The 18,621-nt window shown below is 34.2% G+C and overlaps 1 protein-coding gene across 11 annotated transcripts in view; it reads right to left on the reverse strand.

Annotated features, from left to right (window-relative positions):
• CADPS2 (calcium dependent secretion activator 2) overlaps window positions 1-18,621 on the reverse strand; it is a 566,720-nt gene that overhangs the window by 219,416 nt on the left and 328,683 nt on the right. For all 11 annotated transcript variants that reach the window (XM_003808627.4, XM_055115340.2, XM_055115339.2 and 8 more), the window contains exon 8: window positions 16,154-16,293. In XM_003808627.4, coding sequence (XP_003808675.1) covers window positions 16,154-16,293 — 140 coding nt within the window. The remainder of the gene's footprint in view (window positions 1-16,153; window positions 16,294-18,621) is intronic.

The following is an 18,621-nucleotide window of genomic DNA, read 5'->3' on the forward strand; positions in this document are numbered from 1 at the left end:
AAAAATTACTGTCCAACTGATTTAATGAGGTTAATATACCTTTGATTCCTAGACTGAAAATCACTTCAGAACAGTGAGGAAAAAAGTTATAGACCAATTTAACTTATAAGCAGAGATGTGAAATTTGGCAGTGGAGGTGAATATAAACACACAAGGAGAAGCTTAATTAGTTTTTTTTTTTTTTTTTTAAACACAAGGAGAAGCTTAATTAGTTTAAAAAAAAGAAGAACATTTACCTTAACTCATTAGCAGTCAGGTAAATTGAAGGGTATTATTTAAATTTTATTTAATTTAAAAAAATTTTCGTAACATTTAAATAAAAATATTGTTTTCCATGAATGTAAGGATGTTTTAACATAAAAAAAACTCCACCGATAGAAATTACTATATTGATAGTTCAAGGAGAAAAATATCATTGCTTCCCCTTATCAGAAAAGCAAAAATTAGAAAGGCCAGTAAAACCAATTTTGGGTAAGGAGATAGGAAAGTACACTGTAAGTAGGAACAGATAATCTGGAAAGCAATCTTGAAATACTTAGTGAAATTAAGTATCTGTATGCCTCATTCCTGATTATACATAGTGGAGAAATTCTTGCACAGGACTGTGAGTGGACATGATCAAGGACAACTACTGGAACACTATTTATAACGATGGGAGTTGGAGACAATTCAGGTGTTTATCATTAGAGGATCAAATAGATAAAATGTAGTAGACACTGTGGTATGCCAGGTAGTACAAGAAGCAGTGACCTAAAAGAATATATAACAATGAATGTAGGTCTTAAATACTGGATGTTTAATGAAAAAAATTAAATATCTATAGCACAAAACATCAATATTTAACACACACACACACTACACATTTTACAAGGATACACAACATCCATGGCTATATTAACCAATACAAAGTGGATACTGCTATGGTTTGAATGTGTCTCCCAAAGTTCATGTGTCAGACACTTAAAACCTAATGCAACAGTGTTGAGAAGTGGGACCTTTAAGATCACAAAGGACTCTGCCCTCACAAATGGATTAACACCATTATTATGGCAGTGAGATCCTGATGAAATGATGAATTCAGCCCCTCTCTCTCTTTGACCCATGTGACGCCTTTCACCATATTTTAATACAGCAAAAATGCCTTCACCAGATGCTGGCCCCTTAATCTTGGACTTTCCAGCTTCTAAAACTGAGCTAAATAAATTTCTGCTCATTATAAACGACCCAGTCTGTGGTATTCCATTAGAGCAACACAAAATGGACTAAGACAGATACCTATGTGGGCAGGAGCGAAATAAGAGATGGGATCAGAAATGAAATATTTAAGTAAAACAAAAGAGGGGCTGGTGATGGTGAGTCATTAAAAGAGAAATATCAGTATTCAATGCTCTGTGCTCCAAATCCTAAGGAAAACAAAAAGGCAATCAAGGTAAATCCATCAACAGCCTTTGTAACCAATGTAATTGTGTACCAGTCATAAAGGGAAAAAAGTGAGTATTTAGAATGTTGTAAATTTAAATGTAAATCTTATAACTCTGCCTGTCTGTCCCTCTCTGTTTGTCTCTCTCTCCCTGTCTGTTTCTGTCTCTGTCTCTCTCTCTTTCTGTCTGTTTCTCTCCGTCTCTCTCTGTCCATCTCTGTCTTTCTCTGTCTCTCTTTCTTTCTTTAGTAAAGCATGACTTTAATTTTATGCAATAACCATATGAAGAAAAACATTTTTTCACCTTTTTTTTTCCATTTTCCTAATGTGTCCTTAATCTTCATAAAACTTCAACTGATGATTTTAGGTAACCATATGTTCAAAATGTTTCAAGTCACATTTTATATTTAATATATTTACTCTTTTGTGTTAAGTTTACTGTTTAAGCTCATTTCAAGTACATGTCATTTTCAGTTAATTTATTTTAGCTGCGTATTTGAGATTTAGTCTAGAATTTTAAAAGTCCACTGAATCATGACTACATTACAAGTTTCCATGTGGTATCAACAGAATTTATAATTCATATATGACATTATACTCATGTTGGCATCATTTACAAAAGAAGATTTTCCCTGAACTGTAATAAATGCTAAAACTAAAAAATTTAGAAGACTGATACCCCAGAAATCTGAAAGCAATTTAGGACTTTAACTTAGTATTATAGTAATTTAAAAGGAATACTAAGTTTTAAAATACTGTGAATTCAATTTTTCAAGTTGAATAATCCAATAAAAAATTAAATGGTATCAAATTAAAGAAACATTTAAAGTTTTATGATTGTTAACCTTTCTTAACCATAGATCATTTTAACAAAGTCTGTTGTGGGTATGCTCCTAAATTTGGAACTAAATTTATATCTCGGCTCTTAAAAATATTCAAACTAATTATTTCAAAATAAATGTAGAATGACATTTTAATTAGTAATGTATCTCCTGGCAATTAAAATTCTCTTGCTTCTCTCAGCAATTAAAACGGCAAGGCATATTATTAAGGTCCCACAATTCTTCATACCTCTTCCTGACAATTACACCATGGGAAACATTAAAGACAAGATTGTAGTTATAATCCATTCACTGAATATTTGGTAGCAGGATAAACACTCTCTTCTCTCTTCTCCTTGTCTAGTAATTTTTCATTTCACTCATAATACCTATCAATCATTAACGCAATTTGTGCTCTGTATCACAAAGTTCCATTTTCCATTTTATATGACTTATAAAAACCAATTGATTTTATAGAAATGTAAGTTATAGCAATGATTTTAATTAAGAAATAATTTTTCACCCATTTATTCATAATATGACTTTTACGGTCTGAACACTATAAATACATAGAGAGTACTTAATGCTGGCAGAAAATGTTAGTGCTGGAAATAGAAAATGTCTAAAATTACTGTAAATTGAGTATGTTAATATAACAAAGATATACACACAGAGAAACAAAAATATGTGCACCAAATAGGTGATACTGTGGTTCAGAATGAAATAGAAAAAGCAGCACTTTTAACTTTCATATGCCTAAGAATATTTTTTAAACTGGTATTATGAGATGATTTTTTTTTTTTTTTTTTTTGAGACGGAGTCTCACTGTTGCCCAGGTTGGAGTGCAATGGTGTGATCTCGGCTCACTGCAACCTCCACCTCCTGGATTCAAGCAATTTTCCTGCCTCAGCCTCCCAAGTAGCTAGGATTACAGGTGCCCACCACCACACCCAGCTATTTTTTTTTTTTTTGTATTTTTTAGCAGAGATGGGGTTTCACCATGTTGGTCAGGCTGGTCTTGAACTCCTGGCCTCAGGTGATCCGCCCGCCTCAGCCTCCCAAAGTGCTGGGATTACAGGCATGTGCCATTGTGCCCAGCCAATTTTTTTTTTTTTTTTTTAATGCTTCTCTTATAATTCCATTTTTCTGTAATGAATATATATATATTCATATATAGTTATATATTCATATATATTCATGTTTATATATTCATATATATTTATATATTCATATATATTTATATATTCATATATTTATATATTCATATATATTTATATATTCATATATTTATATATTCCTATATATTTATATATTCATATATATAAAAAACTATTGCAACAGAAGAATATCTAAAAGTTACATGGAATATATCATATGTGTAATAATATAGTAGCATAAAATCAAATCATCATTTGTAAATCATAAATTATCTATTATGTAATGATAACAGCTAAAATGGACAGCTAACAATGTGCCAGGCAATGTTTTAGTCACTTTAGTGATACCAGTTCATTTAATCCTTACAGCATCATTTTGAAATTGGTGATTGTCATATTCAATTTTACAGAGGAAGAAGGGAGGCACAGGGAGGTTAAGTAACTTGCCTTAAGATCACACAGTGATGAGGCTATAATTGGCATGCTGGCTGCAGACTCTAGGAACTACAATTAAGCTGTCCTACTATGATATTACACTATCCTTTAGTAAATTTTAATTATGTATTAACATTTCATTATTCATATATATTACTACAAACACACCTAACACTCTCGTTCTCTCAGATATGATAGTAAGTCAAATGGCTAAATCTTTGGGTAAACAACACATGGTTTTCTATAACTAAGTGCAAGTTTGGGAAGGTATTAGCAGATTCTATTAAATGTTCATAACTTTCATTTTAAGATCAAGGGAAAGGCTAAACAAATGGGAACTTGTCTTTCTATAAATAAAACATGCATATTTGTGTCCAATGGACAAATAGATATTGTGGAGGATAACTTTATCTATATTCTTTGCAGTATTTTCAACTGTAACATTACTTTCCTGTTTTATTGTAGCTCTCTGATTCATTTTAATGTTTTACACATTTCAGGTTCAATCCTCATTCACTTTATTCATTATTTTTTTTTCTGCCCTGTTCATCAAAGTCTACATCAGTCTAGAATCTCTCTGATCACTCCGGTTTTATCATCTTCCCTTTTACAGTTTTTCACATTTCATAAGAGGAGTTAAGCCCTTTCTATTCTTAAATACATTCCATATTTAATAAACATCCATAAACACATACAGCTCTCACAACTACTACCAACAAAGACAGTATTTTTCAGTTACTGTTCTCAAATAATCATTTTATATTTGTTCTTTCTCTGACTAGGGTGACCAATGAAAATTCCATCTAAGTGACTTGGGGCAACACTATCATGTACAGTGTTAATATACATTAACACTCAAGGAAGAATAAAGTAAGTTTTTTTTTTAATAATCTGTGAATTCTGGTATAAGGATATTTTGGAAACAGCTTCAAGCTACCAGTTAAAATAGATTCTGTGAACCACTTATTTATGGTATCTTTCCAAATGGATGCCAAAGTCATGGAAGAAGCAATTAATATCTAACAGTACACTACACTTTTTACATATGATTATGCTGTGTTTTGCCAGCTTAAACTCTTTTCAATTTTACAGTTTTAAAAATTTTCTAGTCTATGCTATTTGGTTAACAGCTGTTCCATTTCAGTGGGGCAAGTAACTAGCTCTACTGTATCTAATGCATTACTCTTGATGGTTTTTTAAGTATCACTATTATTACAGCAAATTTCACTCATTCAATCATTTGAGTCTGACACATAGTCTCAATAAATTTATTCATTTATTGGGTCTGACACATCAATAAACATGTGTTGAATAACTGATTTGATGAAATCAAGCATGCATTCAGTGCTTGGTCAAATAATGGTGAACAATAAGGTCCAGCCCACAAGAAGTTGATCTGAGCTGGTGAGACAAATAGGAGGGTGGATTTTATAATTTTATAGTAGGGAGTATTCAAGGTTATCTGGGAACACAATTTGGGATTCCCAAGTTAGTCTGTGATGGAAAAATGAAAAATATCAAGGGAATTTTCATATTGTCTCTTAATCTGAAATTCTGAACAATCAAAAGTATATAAAAATCAACCAATTATCAGACGATAATGTGTATCCACTATGTTTTGAAGCATGTGGACTAAGTAATGAAATAAGAGTCAGGATCTCTGCCTTCAAGAGACAATAATATAACTATAAACAAAAACATGTGAAAAGTATCAAAAGAAGGCAGTGGATGGTAAAAGCCAAAAAAAAAGAGAAGAACAGAAAGATCTTATATATTGCTGGAAGAAATGTATACTGGTAGAACTATCTAGTAAAACTTGAAAAAGTTTAGTATTATCTTGTAAAGATAAACATTCACATTCTTAGGAGCTCAGCAGTTCCACTCCTACGTGTCCACTGAAGAGAAACTATGTATATATATACCAGGAGACATGTACAAGAATGTTCACAGTAGCAATATATGAAATAGCAAGAATCTTGAATGACTCAAATGTCCATTTTGATGAAATGGATAAAGTACAGTATGTTTGTAGCAAGCCATATTGTACAGGAAAGATTATATATATGCACAAATAAATGTATAGATCAATGTGACATACATCATGGGCTAAGGATTATGATTAATCCAGCTCCATGCATTTGATGTATAATAGAAAAAATAAATTGAATAGGATTTTGTAAGACAAGAGTGCACAGTATCTAACCTTTGCTGTATAGCATACTGCCCTAAAACCTTGTGACTTAAAACAACAACGATTTATTATTTCTTATGAGCCTATAGTTTATTAAGCAGTTCTATTGACCTGAGCTGGGCAGGCCATGACCAACTCATGGGTCTGTGGTCAGTTTCACGCTGGCTAGCTGGCTTTGTTCATTTCATCTGGACTCATTCATATGCCTGAAACCCAGGTCAGCACAACTAGGCTGATTTAGTTCTGCTTTACCAGTGGGCTAGCCCATGTGTGTCCTCATGGTGAAGGAAGTGAGCAAGAGAGGAAGTGAAAATGCACATGTGCTTTTTGAAGTATATGCTTATGTCAAATCTGCTTCTGTCTCAGGGACCAGAGCAAGCCACATAGCCAAACCCAAAGTTGGAGGGGACAAGAAAGATTTAGGGCACAAGGTATGAATTTAGGAAGCCTGTTTATTGGTTCTATTTTTGTGATCAACCTACCATATGTACAAATAACTTTGTAATTCACTTATCTCCCCCTTTAATATAGCAAAGGGCAAGTCTGGATGACTTAATCAAACATTTTACTAAGTAAGGTCCTAGACAGCCAGAAAAAAGGAAGAAAGTCCATTCTTCTGGTGTCTGCAGGCTGTGGTAAAAAGTAAAGAGATGGAATAGGGAACACAGGTGGTTGAGAATGCCTTGGGTAGAAGGGCTTCTGCCCCACCTCCCATTCCAGATTCTCTTGTGCAGCTTGTAAGGTAACAAATGTGGAGTAATCTTGATGAGGCAGAGGGGGGGCCAGCATCTCTTTAGATTATCTTGGTATAAAAAAGACTCAATAGTTCTCTCAAAAATCAAGGGAGTGGGGACAAGATGGCTTGCAGTTAGCGGAGAGTCTGCTTCTGAGGAAACATTAGTTATACAGAAAATAAACTGCCTCTCTTGGCACATATGTATGAGAAAATGTGTAACCTGGTACTAGAGTGGCAGGATTTGGTAAAAGAGTGAAAGAAATAGATTTGAGCAAATAAAAGCATGTTCAGGGTACATGAACTGATCCACTTGGCAAAGTTAGGAGTTCGTGTTGGGTATAAAATCTAGATGAACCAGATTTCTGAAGAATCTGAATGCTAGCTTAAAGGATTTGCATCTAATCCCACAGGCACTTGGGAAGCAATTGAATTTTTTTTTTAGTAGAGATATAATTGTATTCCTAAATTCCTAAATGGTTTGGAAAATGGGAACATCGTAGAAAAGTCCTTGAACAAGTTTTGTTTGTTAGGATGGAGACTGAATTAGGGTTGGCAGAAGGAATAAAAAGGGATTTAGTTGTGGGAAGTACTACAGAGAGATAGAGATTAACTAATGTCAGTGAAGAGGAAGTCATAAATTGAAGATAAACCTAAAGATCAATCGAACTGACAGAAAAGATGAGGCTGCCAGTTTCACAAAGGTGGAAATAGGGGGTATTCAACTTTTCTTTGATTGACCTGTGGACTACTGTTATATCCTTCTAATCCACTGTCAAAAACATGTTTTGAAATGTGTTTTAGAAGTATTAATATTGATATGTAAAATAACCAGAGGCATTAAAAATACATTTGTATTTTTTTAAGTAACAAGCCGACTTTTTTTTAAATCATGAGAATAAGATGTGCTTTTCTCTTCTGAATTACTAATGTACTAACCTTAAGGATATAAACGAATGCAGGACGAATACTTAGAAATATAATGCTTGTAAACTCTTTCCTCTGTTCATGTCATCGACACTGGTATTAATGTTAAAATTGTGGTGATGTTTCTTTTTATAATCTGAACACACGTCTATCACGCTAAAGCAAGTTCATTGTATAATCTTCCCCAGTATTGTTTACTTATGATTTTCAAGTGCTTCAGATACAGTCTACATAGGGGGCTGTGGCCGTGATATTATACCGTATTAACAATGCCCCATTCAAGTAAGTTCTAGTTATGATTATATAGAGAGGAATAGGAATACTCTTTAGGACCCTTATACCCGTATGTTAACATCTATGGAAAGAATGCAAAAATTAAATACACTAATAGACAAGCTTGGACTACTTTTGAAGAGATTCCTTTTCATCATTCCTGTATTTTTAGGCCATGTCCTATCCTTTGCTATGTTCCATAAACATTCATTTTCTCCTCTTTAGACCTCTGCTTAAGCTTTTTCCTTCCTTTTTTCAGGGACTTTCAAGTAAGGCCAGCTTTGCTGCCATATGCTGTACTTTTGCTGCTATTGCCCTTCACTACTGCCACGTATGATGCTTTCTAGTTTATGTAACCTTCTGCTCCTAAGTTTCATCCCGACTTTGGCCCACTGCCATGCTCTGACTCTGAAATCTTTGCAAGTCTTGGTACTGTCAGCCCATGCTTTTGCTTGCTTAGTCCATTCCTCTCCGTATACAGTCTAGGACTCTTCCTGCCTGTCTCATCATTAAAACACTGGTTCCTTGTATATTTCTCCTCATTCTTGTCAGCTGTTGGGGAAAATATTTTCATGAATTATTTTTGAGCCTATCTAAATGTGAAAAAAAAGTGTACACCAAATAGAATTGACAGAATAAATACTGAACTAAATATAGCATGACTATTCAAATTCAGGGGTCACTGTAGCAGAAAGAAAGCAAATGACTTTTATTGAGTCCATAAAGATAATATGAACAAAGCTCAAATCTAGGGTGTTTTTTTTGCCTTTAATTTTTATAAGTATTGGTTACATAATACATCATTCTTACAAATAAAAACATATTAACCCTGGGGTATACTCTACCCACAAGAAATGTTGCTAAAACTTCTTCCTACAGTTCAACCACAGGGATGGTCTAAGAATAAATGTTGACAGGCAACAAGCCTCCCTGCAGACAGTAATTAATTTCAATTTAAAGTTTTGGGGAAATAATATATTTCTTTTTAATACAGTCTTTAGATTTATAGTCAAATTTAAATTTGTGAAAAAAGGAGACTTCCTGTAATTCTTCTGGGGCAATAATGTTTTGAAACACACTCCAACAAATCCACCTTACAGTGGTACCAATTAGATAATTTGAAGTTAATATCCAAACAATCAGTCCAACACTTACAACTGTGAGCATAATTTCTGCATTCTATTATTTTCTAAAAAAAATTCATCAATTCAACAAATATTTGTTTAGCTTCTACTAAATACTAGGCAATGTTCTAAAAATTGGGTTTAAAAATAGCAAGTGAGACAAGGTTCCTATTCTATGGCAATCAAATTTAGTTGGGAAGCTAATCAATAGCAAATTACACCATGGCAATAGCATTCTAGTTGAGGATACAGTTAATAAACAATAAATATCACACAGATAATAAGAGCTTAAAAAAAAGAATGAAGCCAGTTAAAAGTAGAATTGGAAGCAGAGAGAGAAGGGTTCTTTGCAGGGTGAACAGGATGGGCTGCTGTAGAGACAGCACCTGATAAGAGACAGAAGAAACAGAGGAGGTGAGTACTATGAGCATCCTAGAGTGGAGCTGGCAAAGGTCTTTAGAATGCTAATTTCAATGACACTAGTCTCTCTCACTGATTCTTTCCACAAAACATTTAATTAGGCTAATTATACAATCACATGAATGTCTTGAGTGCGATGGTAACTACAAAATAAAAGTCATGTAGACAGTAAGTATTGAGTCAGCTGTTTAGGTTTATCAATCCCTCTTCAAATAAAGCAATTTAGCTGGGTGTGGTGGCTCACACTTGTAATCTCAGCACTTTGGGAGGCTGAGGAAGGAGGATCACCTGAGTCCAGGAGTTCAAGAACAGCCTGGGCAATATAGGGAGACCCCATCTCTACAAAAATTTTTTTTTAAAAAACTAGTCAGGTATGGTGGCACACACCTGTGGTCCCAGCTACTCAGGAGGCTGAGATGGGAGGGTCACAGTGAGCTCTGTTCACACCACTGCACTACAGCCTGGGAGACAGGATAAGACCCTGTCTAAAAAATTTTTTTAAATTAAAATAAAAATGAATCACAAATAAAACTATAACCAAAAATAAACAAAAACAACCTGAGATGAAATTAAAACTAACTCACCTGGTATGTAAGTCTAATGAGATCAACAATGTATCATAAAACTTGACAAATTTTAATATCACAACTAGCAAGATTTGATAGATTGGTAGAGCTATATGGATCAAATCATACTTATTTAATGATTTAAGCAAGAAAATTACAAGTTAAACTAGCAAATTGTAGTAAAACATACAATGAGCACCACCAGTTATTTAAAAAGTGTTAGACAGCATTAGACTGAAATAAAGTGAAAGTGCTTTCTTATTCTTCTCACTTGCCAGGAAATAATCTCCAGATGCTCTTTATTTTTAGAACCTGAGCTTATTTCTTAGATAAATCATTCAAGTCAGTTGCTCAGACATGGTTCAAAGCCCTTATGTAATATTTTCATTTTTCTCCCTTGGACATAGAGAGAAGACAAAATAAAGTTAGCAGAAAAATAAACACACAAAGAGCAACGAACTACCATATCTACATCCATAATAGCTGTCAAATAAAAATGTAAATTAAAGTCTAACAATTAAGCAAAGGACCTAATAGGGATATAACTGTTATACTCTCAATGAATTAATGATGATTTGTACATTTCTATTTTTCTCATTTGTCTTCAAGCATTTTCTTTTGAATAAAGTCAAATGATGTGGTTAAAACTTGAAGAATATCATAAGGCCGAGCACAGTGGCTCACGTCTGTATTTCCAGCACTGTGGGAGGCTGAGGCAGGAGGATCGCTTGAGTGCAGTAGTTTGAGTCCAGCCTGGGCAACATAGCGAAACCCTGTCTCTACCCTGTCTCTAATACAAAAAAATTGGGGATTGATAAACCTAAACAGCTAAATCAATACTTACTGTCTACATGACATTTATTTTGTAGTTACCATTGCACTAATTAATACAAAAAAATCAAGGATTGATAAACCTAAACAGCTGACTCAATACTTACCGTCTACATGACTTTTACTTTGTAGTTACCATTGCACTCAAGACATTCGTGTGATTGTATAATTAGCCTAATTAATACAAAATTTAGCCAAGTGTGGTGGTGCATGCCTGTAGTCTCAGCTACTTGGGAGACTGAAGTGGGAGGACTGCTTAAGCCTAGGAGGTGGAGGTTGCAGTGAGCCGAGATGGTGCCACTGCAATTCAGCCTGGGCGACAGAGTGAGACCCTGTCTTAAAAAAAAAAGATTAGTATTAATTAATATTATTATTATTATTATAGTTCAAGGGACTCAAGTAGGATTTCGGTGAAATCAGGATAAGCCAGGCTGGGCCAAGTTCAACCTGGGAATGCAAGTAGACCTACACATACATACATACATAGGTTCAAGTCAAGGTCAGATGTCGAAACATAGTTATTTTAGACAAGGACACAGGGGAAAGTCATTCTAAAAGGTACATTTAAAAATGAAATATCAATTTTCTTTGTGAAAGAACAGACTTGGCTTTGTTTAAATCCTGGACCCTCTGAGCAAATACTACCTCGACGCAGCTAAGATTTTCCTCACCTAAATTAGTTGGAGATCATAAACCCTGAATAATAATCTAAATAATGAAACTTTACTAGAGTGCAGTCATTTCACTTTATGAGGAAATACAATGTCTGAATATTTAGTGTGTGAATGCAGTTTATGTAGGCATGCTGTCCCAACCTCTGGATGCCCAGCTGGCCCTCTCTCTGGGAAATGGTGGGGCCACAAAGCAGCCGGTGTGGGGCTTGTCTCGTTTTTCTGCTGGAAGTTTAACTATTGTCTCTCCTTGCAACATGAGATGAGCCCAATGCCTTTTCTATCTTTATGATGGAAATTAAACTACAGAGTTTTATTTGTGACAATGTCAAAATATTTTAATCCATCCATTCATTCAACAAAATGTGTAAATAGCCAAACATGACTCTACACAAAGAGAAATATGAGATTCATCTGAGAGTAGTTTTGCTAAAATTTTATCTTACCAATTAGAAACTATGATAAAAGTCTTCTATTATAGTTATATAGTTATGAAACTCTATTTTTACTATAAAAGTAATCAGTTGCATGCAGACTTCTCATAGATCATGGTCATAATGCTTCCACATATTTGTGAAAGCCAGTTTTCTCTTTTTCAGTTATAGATTTAATTGTCATAACAGTCATTTATTAGTTCCATTTTATTTTACCTTTTTTGGTTGGGAAAGTAACCTTTGAATTAGGAAAATAATTTTATTTAATAAAAACAGGAATAGTTATTTGAGTTTTAGGTTAATACTGTTACTTAGCCACTAGGCTATGCTAAAGTATAGCCCATTCGTTCAAGAACACTTTTATCTTCATGCTACAGACACACACACACACAAACCAGGAAAATAAATTCAAAAGCTGGATGTGAATCATTTAACCATTCAAAACATAGCTGGCAATTTGTTCAATAGATTTATCTAAGGGTTAGTTTCTATAATTAGTTTAGATGACATATTCCAAAAGAATAAATAAACTCAAGTTTTTGCTAAATACATGTCTTGTGGTAATGCCCAGTTTGGTTTTAAAAGGATGGAATCATAGTTATGCTTATTTGATCCAAATTAAATACCTATTTTCATTTACATGTAGTTAGTCCTACTTAAACTATAATATATAGTCGTGGACTGATTAGTTATCAGAAACATGAGCTTTAGATTGGATGCATTTTACCTTCTGGTTTAAAAAATAGTCATATTAAAATGCAACACTGAGAACTAAACACCATTTATTTCATTTATTTTAGGCATTTTTTTACATTAAAATTATGTTCTATTCTCAATAAACTGTGTTTAGAATCTTTTAAGGTTCAATTTGTGAATAAGGCTTACTCTCATTTGTATTACTTTTCCCTTAATACTCTAGGGAGCACAATATTACATTTTCACCATCATTATTCACATTAATATCTATCTCTGATTATACACTGTGGGAGGCATTGAGAATTCAAATAGGTCTAAGAAACTCAGAGTACATTTGAGAACACACACAAAAATATAAATAACATTGATAAAAATATTTTTTAGGGGCCACAGATAAGTGATAAATGAATAAAACAGAGAATACATGTTACAATAGTTCACGCAAAAAAGATCTATTTGACGTCCACATTATTAAAACAGAGAATAGGTTTTTACTACTGAAGTCCTAAAGATTTCAAAGTCTAAAGTGCTCTGAAGATAAAAATCCATTATCCTCCAATTTAGTTTTAATCCACCTAACAACTCTATCTGTAACAGGAGTTTGCTATATTTTAAAGATAAATTAATATTTTTAAAACTTGACTTGTCTCTCAAAATTATTATCCATCTGTTAATTATTGATTATAGGAGAAATGATTGACAAAACACGATCCAGGCCCAAAGCAAAATGCTATTAATCTACTATTCCTGTTATGTTATTGCTTTGGTGTATGATGGAATACTTGGAAGAAAAAGATTAACTTTCTTTCTCTTCTTAAATGTAATTAAGTGCAGTAAAATCCATTTATGAAGTACCTCAGAAAAAGACGAATATAGCTATGCTGTAGGTGAAATGTTTGCCAATACATGTTTACACATAGGTATATTATTCAAAATGTTTAAAACTGTTACCACATGGGTACTGAGAAAACAGAACAGATGCTTAGGTTAAAGCACCTCTAAGTGTCCCTGTCCATAGGGAGCAATTACTATTATAGCATTGTTAAAAATGTTTAATTCTTCTAATATTAGTATTAAAATGTTTTAATTGAACCACTATTTTGGAATATGATATTCTTAATTCTGCTACCTAACACACTATCTTAGCATAACATCATCACAGATAATTTTCAGTTCTAACATTGCTTCAATGTATACATCAGAAACTGAAGAGGTATTTAAATATCTGGAAATGCCTGTATCTCTTAGCAATGTTAGATAATTGGGCTATGAGGCATTTCTGGTCCGTGTCCTTCAGTGAGTTCCTGAGCTTTATGGATTAAATTAAGAGACTATGATATATCCTCTTTAGTCTTTTCCTTCACCTTTAGTCTTGGGCAGAAGGCAATTGCAGGCCTTTCTAGGGGTACTGATTTAGTCAAACAGATGTGATAAAAACATACCCTACCCCCAAATCAAGCCTTGTAAGGGGTCTGGATTGTCTCACCTATCCTGGAGTATGCTAAACCAAGGAACTGCCAGGTAAGAGCAAGGGTTTCTTCCCACTGGAGCTAAAGGTTACAGGACCTGCCCTATGCATGTTCAGTCTTTGTTCTTGAGACAAGCTGAAGGTCCAGGGGTATTCACCATGGCATAGTACTGGCCATGGGTAAATTAGGGTCATCTTGGCATTATGATAGGTTCCTGGTTTTTTTTTTTATTATTGTGCCATTCATCAAAAGAAAAAGGGACTGAGTGAAAAAGGGTAGAGAAACAACTGCAGTTCCTGGAACATACTGTGTTCTTTTATGTGTAACTCTACTAGTCTCTAAGCACTTTAGAGCACTAGCACTCTCTTTAGTCTCAAAGCACTCTATGACAGTTTCACTGAACTTGTCATCATCAGCTAAAAGTCCTTCCAGGACTCCCTGCCTTTGTACATGCTGTCATGTAGCTGGAATGCCAGTTCTCCCACTGTCTACCTGATAAATTTATCCTTCAAGTTTTATCTCAAAAGTCAGGTGTCCTGTAAGACTTTCATTCACTATACCTGGCAAAAATCAGGTATTATTTCTCCCAGGTTCCCATTTCTGTCTTACAGCACTTATCACTATCATAATTATTTGCATACAAGTCTGAATTCCTGACTAGCCAGTTCCTATAGGCCAGCAATAATATCACATTAAAGTTTGTCCTAGTTGGAAGACAGTAGTGCTCAATACATGCCTGCTGCATAAATTACTGGTGAGCAGGTAGATGGATGCATGAATTAAATATTAAATCCCAGATACTCCATGTGCATTATAATCTGAGTCATAGTTAGACTTGACTTTACATTACTACATTAAAGATGCATAATGTTGGTTATCCAAATCATGGTTCCATTTCTAAGAGCCCACCCTCTCATGTACTTTTTCCCTGTGGTGAGGTCTATTCTGACACTGCACATGCTGCCTACTAAACCAAAAAGCAATACAGTCCTTAGCTCCATCCCAACTGTAATGTATACCTTGGGTTTCCCCCTGCCCAGAGCCTAACTTTGTTTCCCCTAATGGTCATCTAAAGAATCCCCCTCATTTTTTGAATCATCAGTTCGCTCCACCCTGATGTTAGTAATTGGGCCCCAATGCCAGCAGACTCTGCTTGTTACAAGGATGCACTTTCTTAGACCTCTATGTCTGTTGCTACTAACTCAGGGTAAGCCACTTCAACAACTGCTTTTCTCCATAGTAAGAAAAATGTCCCCTTTTCTTTCCTAATGGCTAATACCCCTATGCTGGGATTTGGCCATAGTAAGTCCAAAGTGTTATTCTGAGGAAGTCCTGGATTTTTGGCAATTCATTTTATTCAAGAGTTCAGACCTGTTTCATCACCAGCTGCAACAGACAAAGAACCTTGGCAGAGATGAAGGCTGACTCCGACCCCTGGTGATCCCCAGGAGACAGTCCCTGCATTTCTTCCCCAGGCAACAGTAGCAGTTTTCTCCAGTATTGATTCAATTCTCACTCACATATTTGGATCAACACTCATATCCCTCTTGTTAAAATGTATACAGCCTCGTTGGGTTACATCTACACTATGTTTTAGTTTTTATACAGTCTATGGAAGTTTAACTATTTCTAGGAACCTCAATGCTAAGCTTGTTTCAACTATTATTGTAATTTGAAGAATGTTTCTTAGAAGGTATCAGTGCCCTGGTGCCCTGTATCAATATGACTGATGAGTAATACTAACACAATCAAGTTCCAATATCGTGGTAGCTCGCATACAGTTATCTTAACTAAGGACTCATGTATTGAGCTATAAAGCCGTCTATGGGTATAAAAACATTGAGTAAGATAACTTATGTATGTCACTTTTTGAGAAAACTCCATGTGAAAGCCTGCTATACTGGTTCTCTCACTAAACTGACAAAAATAATACACTGAAATGTAATTCAATAATTCAGGAAAAAAATCCTCAAATTTATACTCACCCACTATGCTTCATATGTGCTGGTTTATCCATTCGCACTGCCAGTTTGATTTTTAAGTCAGAATCCTGGCTATTTTTTGGAACTACCATTCGGTGTAATTCAGCTGATTTGGAGCTATTAGAAGTTGGGTATAATATCACCTGTATGGAAAAAAAAACCCCACATTTAAACGCATGATACGGAGTGTCTATGGGTTGGAACTAAAATATTTTCTATGTTTTCCTGTTTGAAAAAATGATGTCAACACCCAAATGTCTCCAATAAACCATTTGACTCCCTACTACGATAGCTGATGGATTTTCAATACAGACTCAATTTATTTTTTTGACAAATATGTGTTTTCACATTATCACATAATGAGTTTTCTTCCTGTGTCACTTCATAATGAATTAATAGCACAACAAGCTACAGTTGAATTGACGTTGAAAAATACTCAAGAGACACCCATAATTTCAAGAAAATTCTAAACTCCTCAGGGCAAAGCCGTTCAGAAAGATATTCTTTGACATTATGGATAACATGCTTAAAAACCAATGCCAATTATTTGAAACAGCACAAATATGCCTCATGTTTTAATATTATCATTGTAAAATAGTATTAAAGGAAATCAACTCAATTAGAGATGGAAAACAGCACATTTTCTGCTGTAGATCAATACCAAAGAAGGACTTTTTCCTGACATGTTTTCAAAACTATAGATATGATACTGAAACAAAGTAATTATTTTTAACAAAACTGCCAAATTGACAAGTGATTATTTCACAACCCTCACTTCACAGAGTCAACCCAGGAAAGACAAGCCTACTCTTCAGATGTTAGGTGCCATGCAGATAACACAAGGTATTTTCCCCCTTTTAAAATCAGTTATGACATATTTAGGCACAGTTTACATCTAAGCCTTAATATTTTTAAATGGGAGCATTATAGGCTAAAATACAAAATATGTGAAGTGCACTGCATTATATTTTAAGCCATAAACCTGAAGTTTAGATATGAATGGAAGAATTATAAACATTCTCAGGTATGCTAATTTTTTTCACAAACAAAATAAATATGTTCATTAAAACTATATTGAAACATATCTTCTTGTGCATAAATCTTGAGGCAACACAAAGTGATTGTGAATTTGAAATTTCTTTGTAATACTGTTATAATTTTACTTTAATATAACAAAACTAAGTCCAGTCTCAAGTTGTTAGGGATAGTCTTTACCAATTTAATAAGGCTGCCTTCTATTCTTAGATTCTAATAGTAAAATGTTTTGAAAGCATTCATGGCAATTGACTTTGTCATGCCCTTCCCCTACCCTCAAATCCTCATTTGCAGTATAAGCAGAAATCTTCACCGAGAAATCTTTAAGTAAGACTCCCCTTCTCTCTAGGAAAGACAACACAGTCATAAAAGCTTCTCAAACTATTCTCAACTTGCAAGTTGTTAAATGTATCTACTATTTTGAGACTTTTCTCAAGTCTTTCCTATAAAGCCATAGCTGTGTTGAATCCAGCATATCTATATACTCAAGTATATAAAGGACATCTAAGAACAAACTAAATGACATTTACAATGTTTTCACATTATGATCATACTCTAGAATTCATTTTGACTGCTAAAATATCCAGTGTAATAATTTACAGATTCTTTCTTAAGTGACAGTAAAGAAAAATAAGCTGATAGGTTTTGGCTCAAACCAGTAGACAAAGGAATATCATTATCAACTTAGAAGGTTATTCCAAAAAAGAATAAAAGACTAAGATAGATCTCTATATCCTCTGTAGCTATAGCTGCTATTTTCCTAACAAGTCTGGAAAGCTTTTTCTCTTTCTCCACACCCATCCCCCACACCAACTTTAAAAAAATTATTTGGCATGAGCCACTTACAGACTTTATTGTTTTTTAATTCTTCCTTCTATGTTTATATAAAAATTGGTATTGTACCAAACTCTGAACTCTTATACAGGAAGGGAATATTTAAATTAAAACTTTTGACAATTTCTCATTCTGCAAATGCTGATGATGGCTTGCTAAATTAGGTCCCAAAATAACTGATTTTGGCTGATCCACAAATTAAAGGCTATCCCAATATCGAATACCATTCTTTCTGCCACATTTTATTTTTTGATGGGTATTTCTAACTGAAGTCAGTGGAAGGATTTATTGCTCAGCTCTGTTCAATTAAATAAACACTGAGTTCTTACTAAGTGAGGATACACAAAGATTAAAGAACATGAATGGCTCACATCTCTCAAGAGCTCAGTTCCTCTTCAACAGGGCTTAGTTTATGTCTTTTATTAACAGCACTCTTAGCTCTGATAATATCACTTCTTCCTATTGCTCTTCTTTCCCTAGAGTATGCAATGGTTTCCTGATTTAGTTAATTTCTGGGTATATTCACAATCATTTGCTTGGCTTCTCCCTATCATATGTATATCTAATTCCCTATGTTATGTTCTCTCCACTGGAAAGACCTG

This window comes from Pan paniscus, chromosome 6 (assembly GCF_029289425.2).
Source record: "Pan paniscus chromosome 6, NHGRI_mPanPan1-v2.0_pri, whole genome shotgun sequence".
Taxonomy (NCBI): Eukaryota; Metazoa; Chordata; class Mammalia; order Primates; family Hominidae; genus Pan; species Pan paniscus.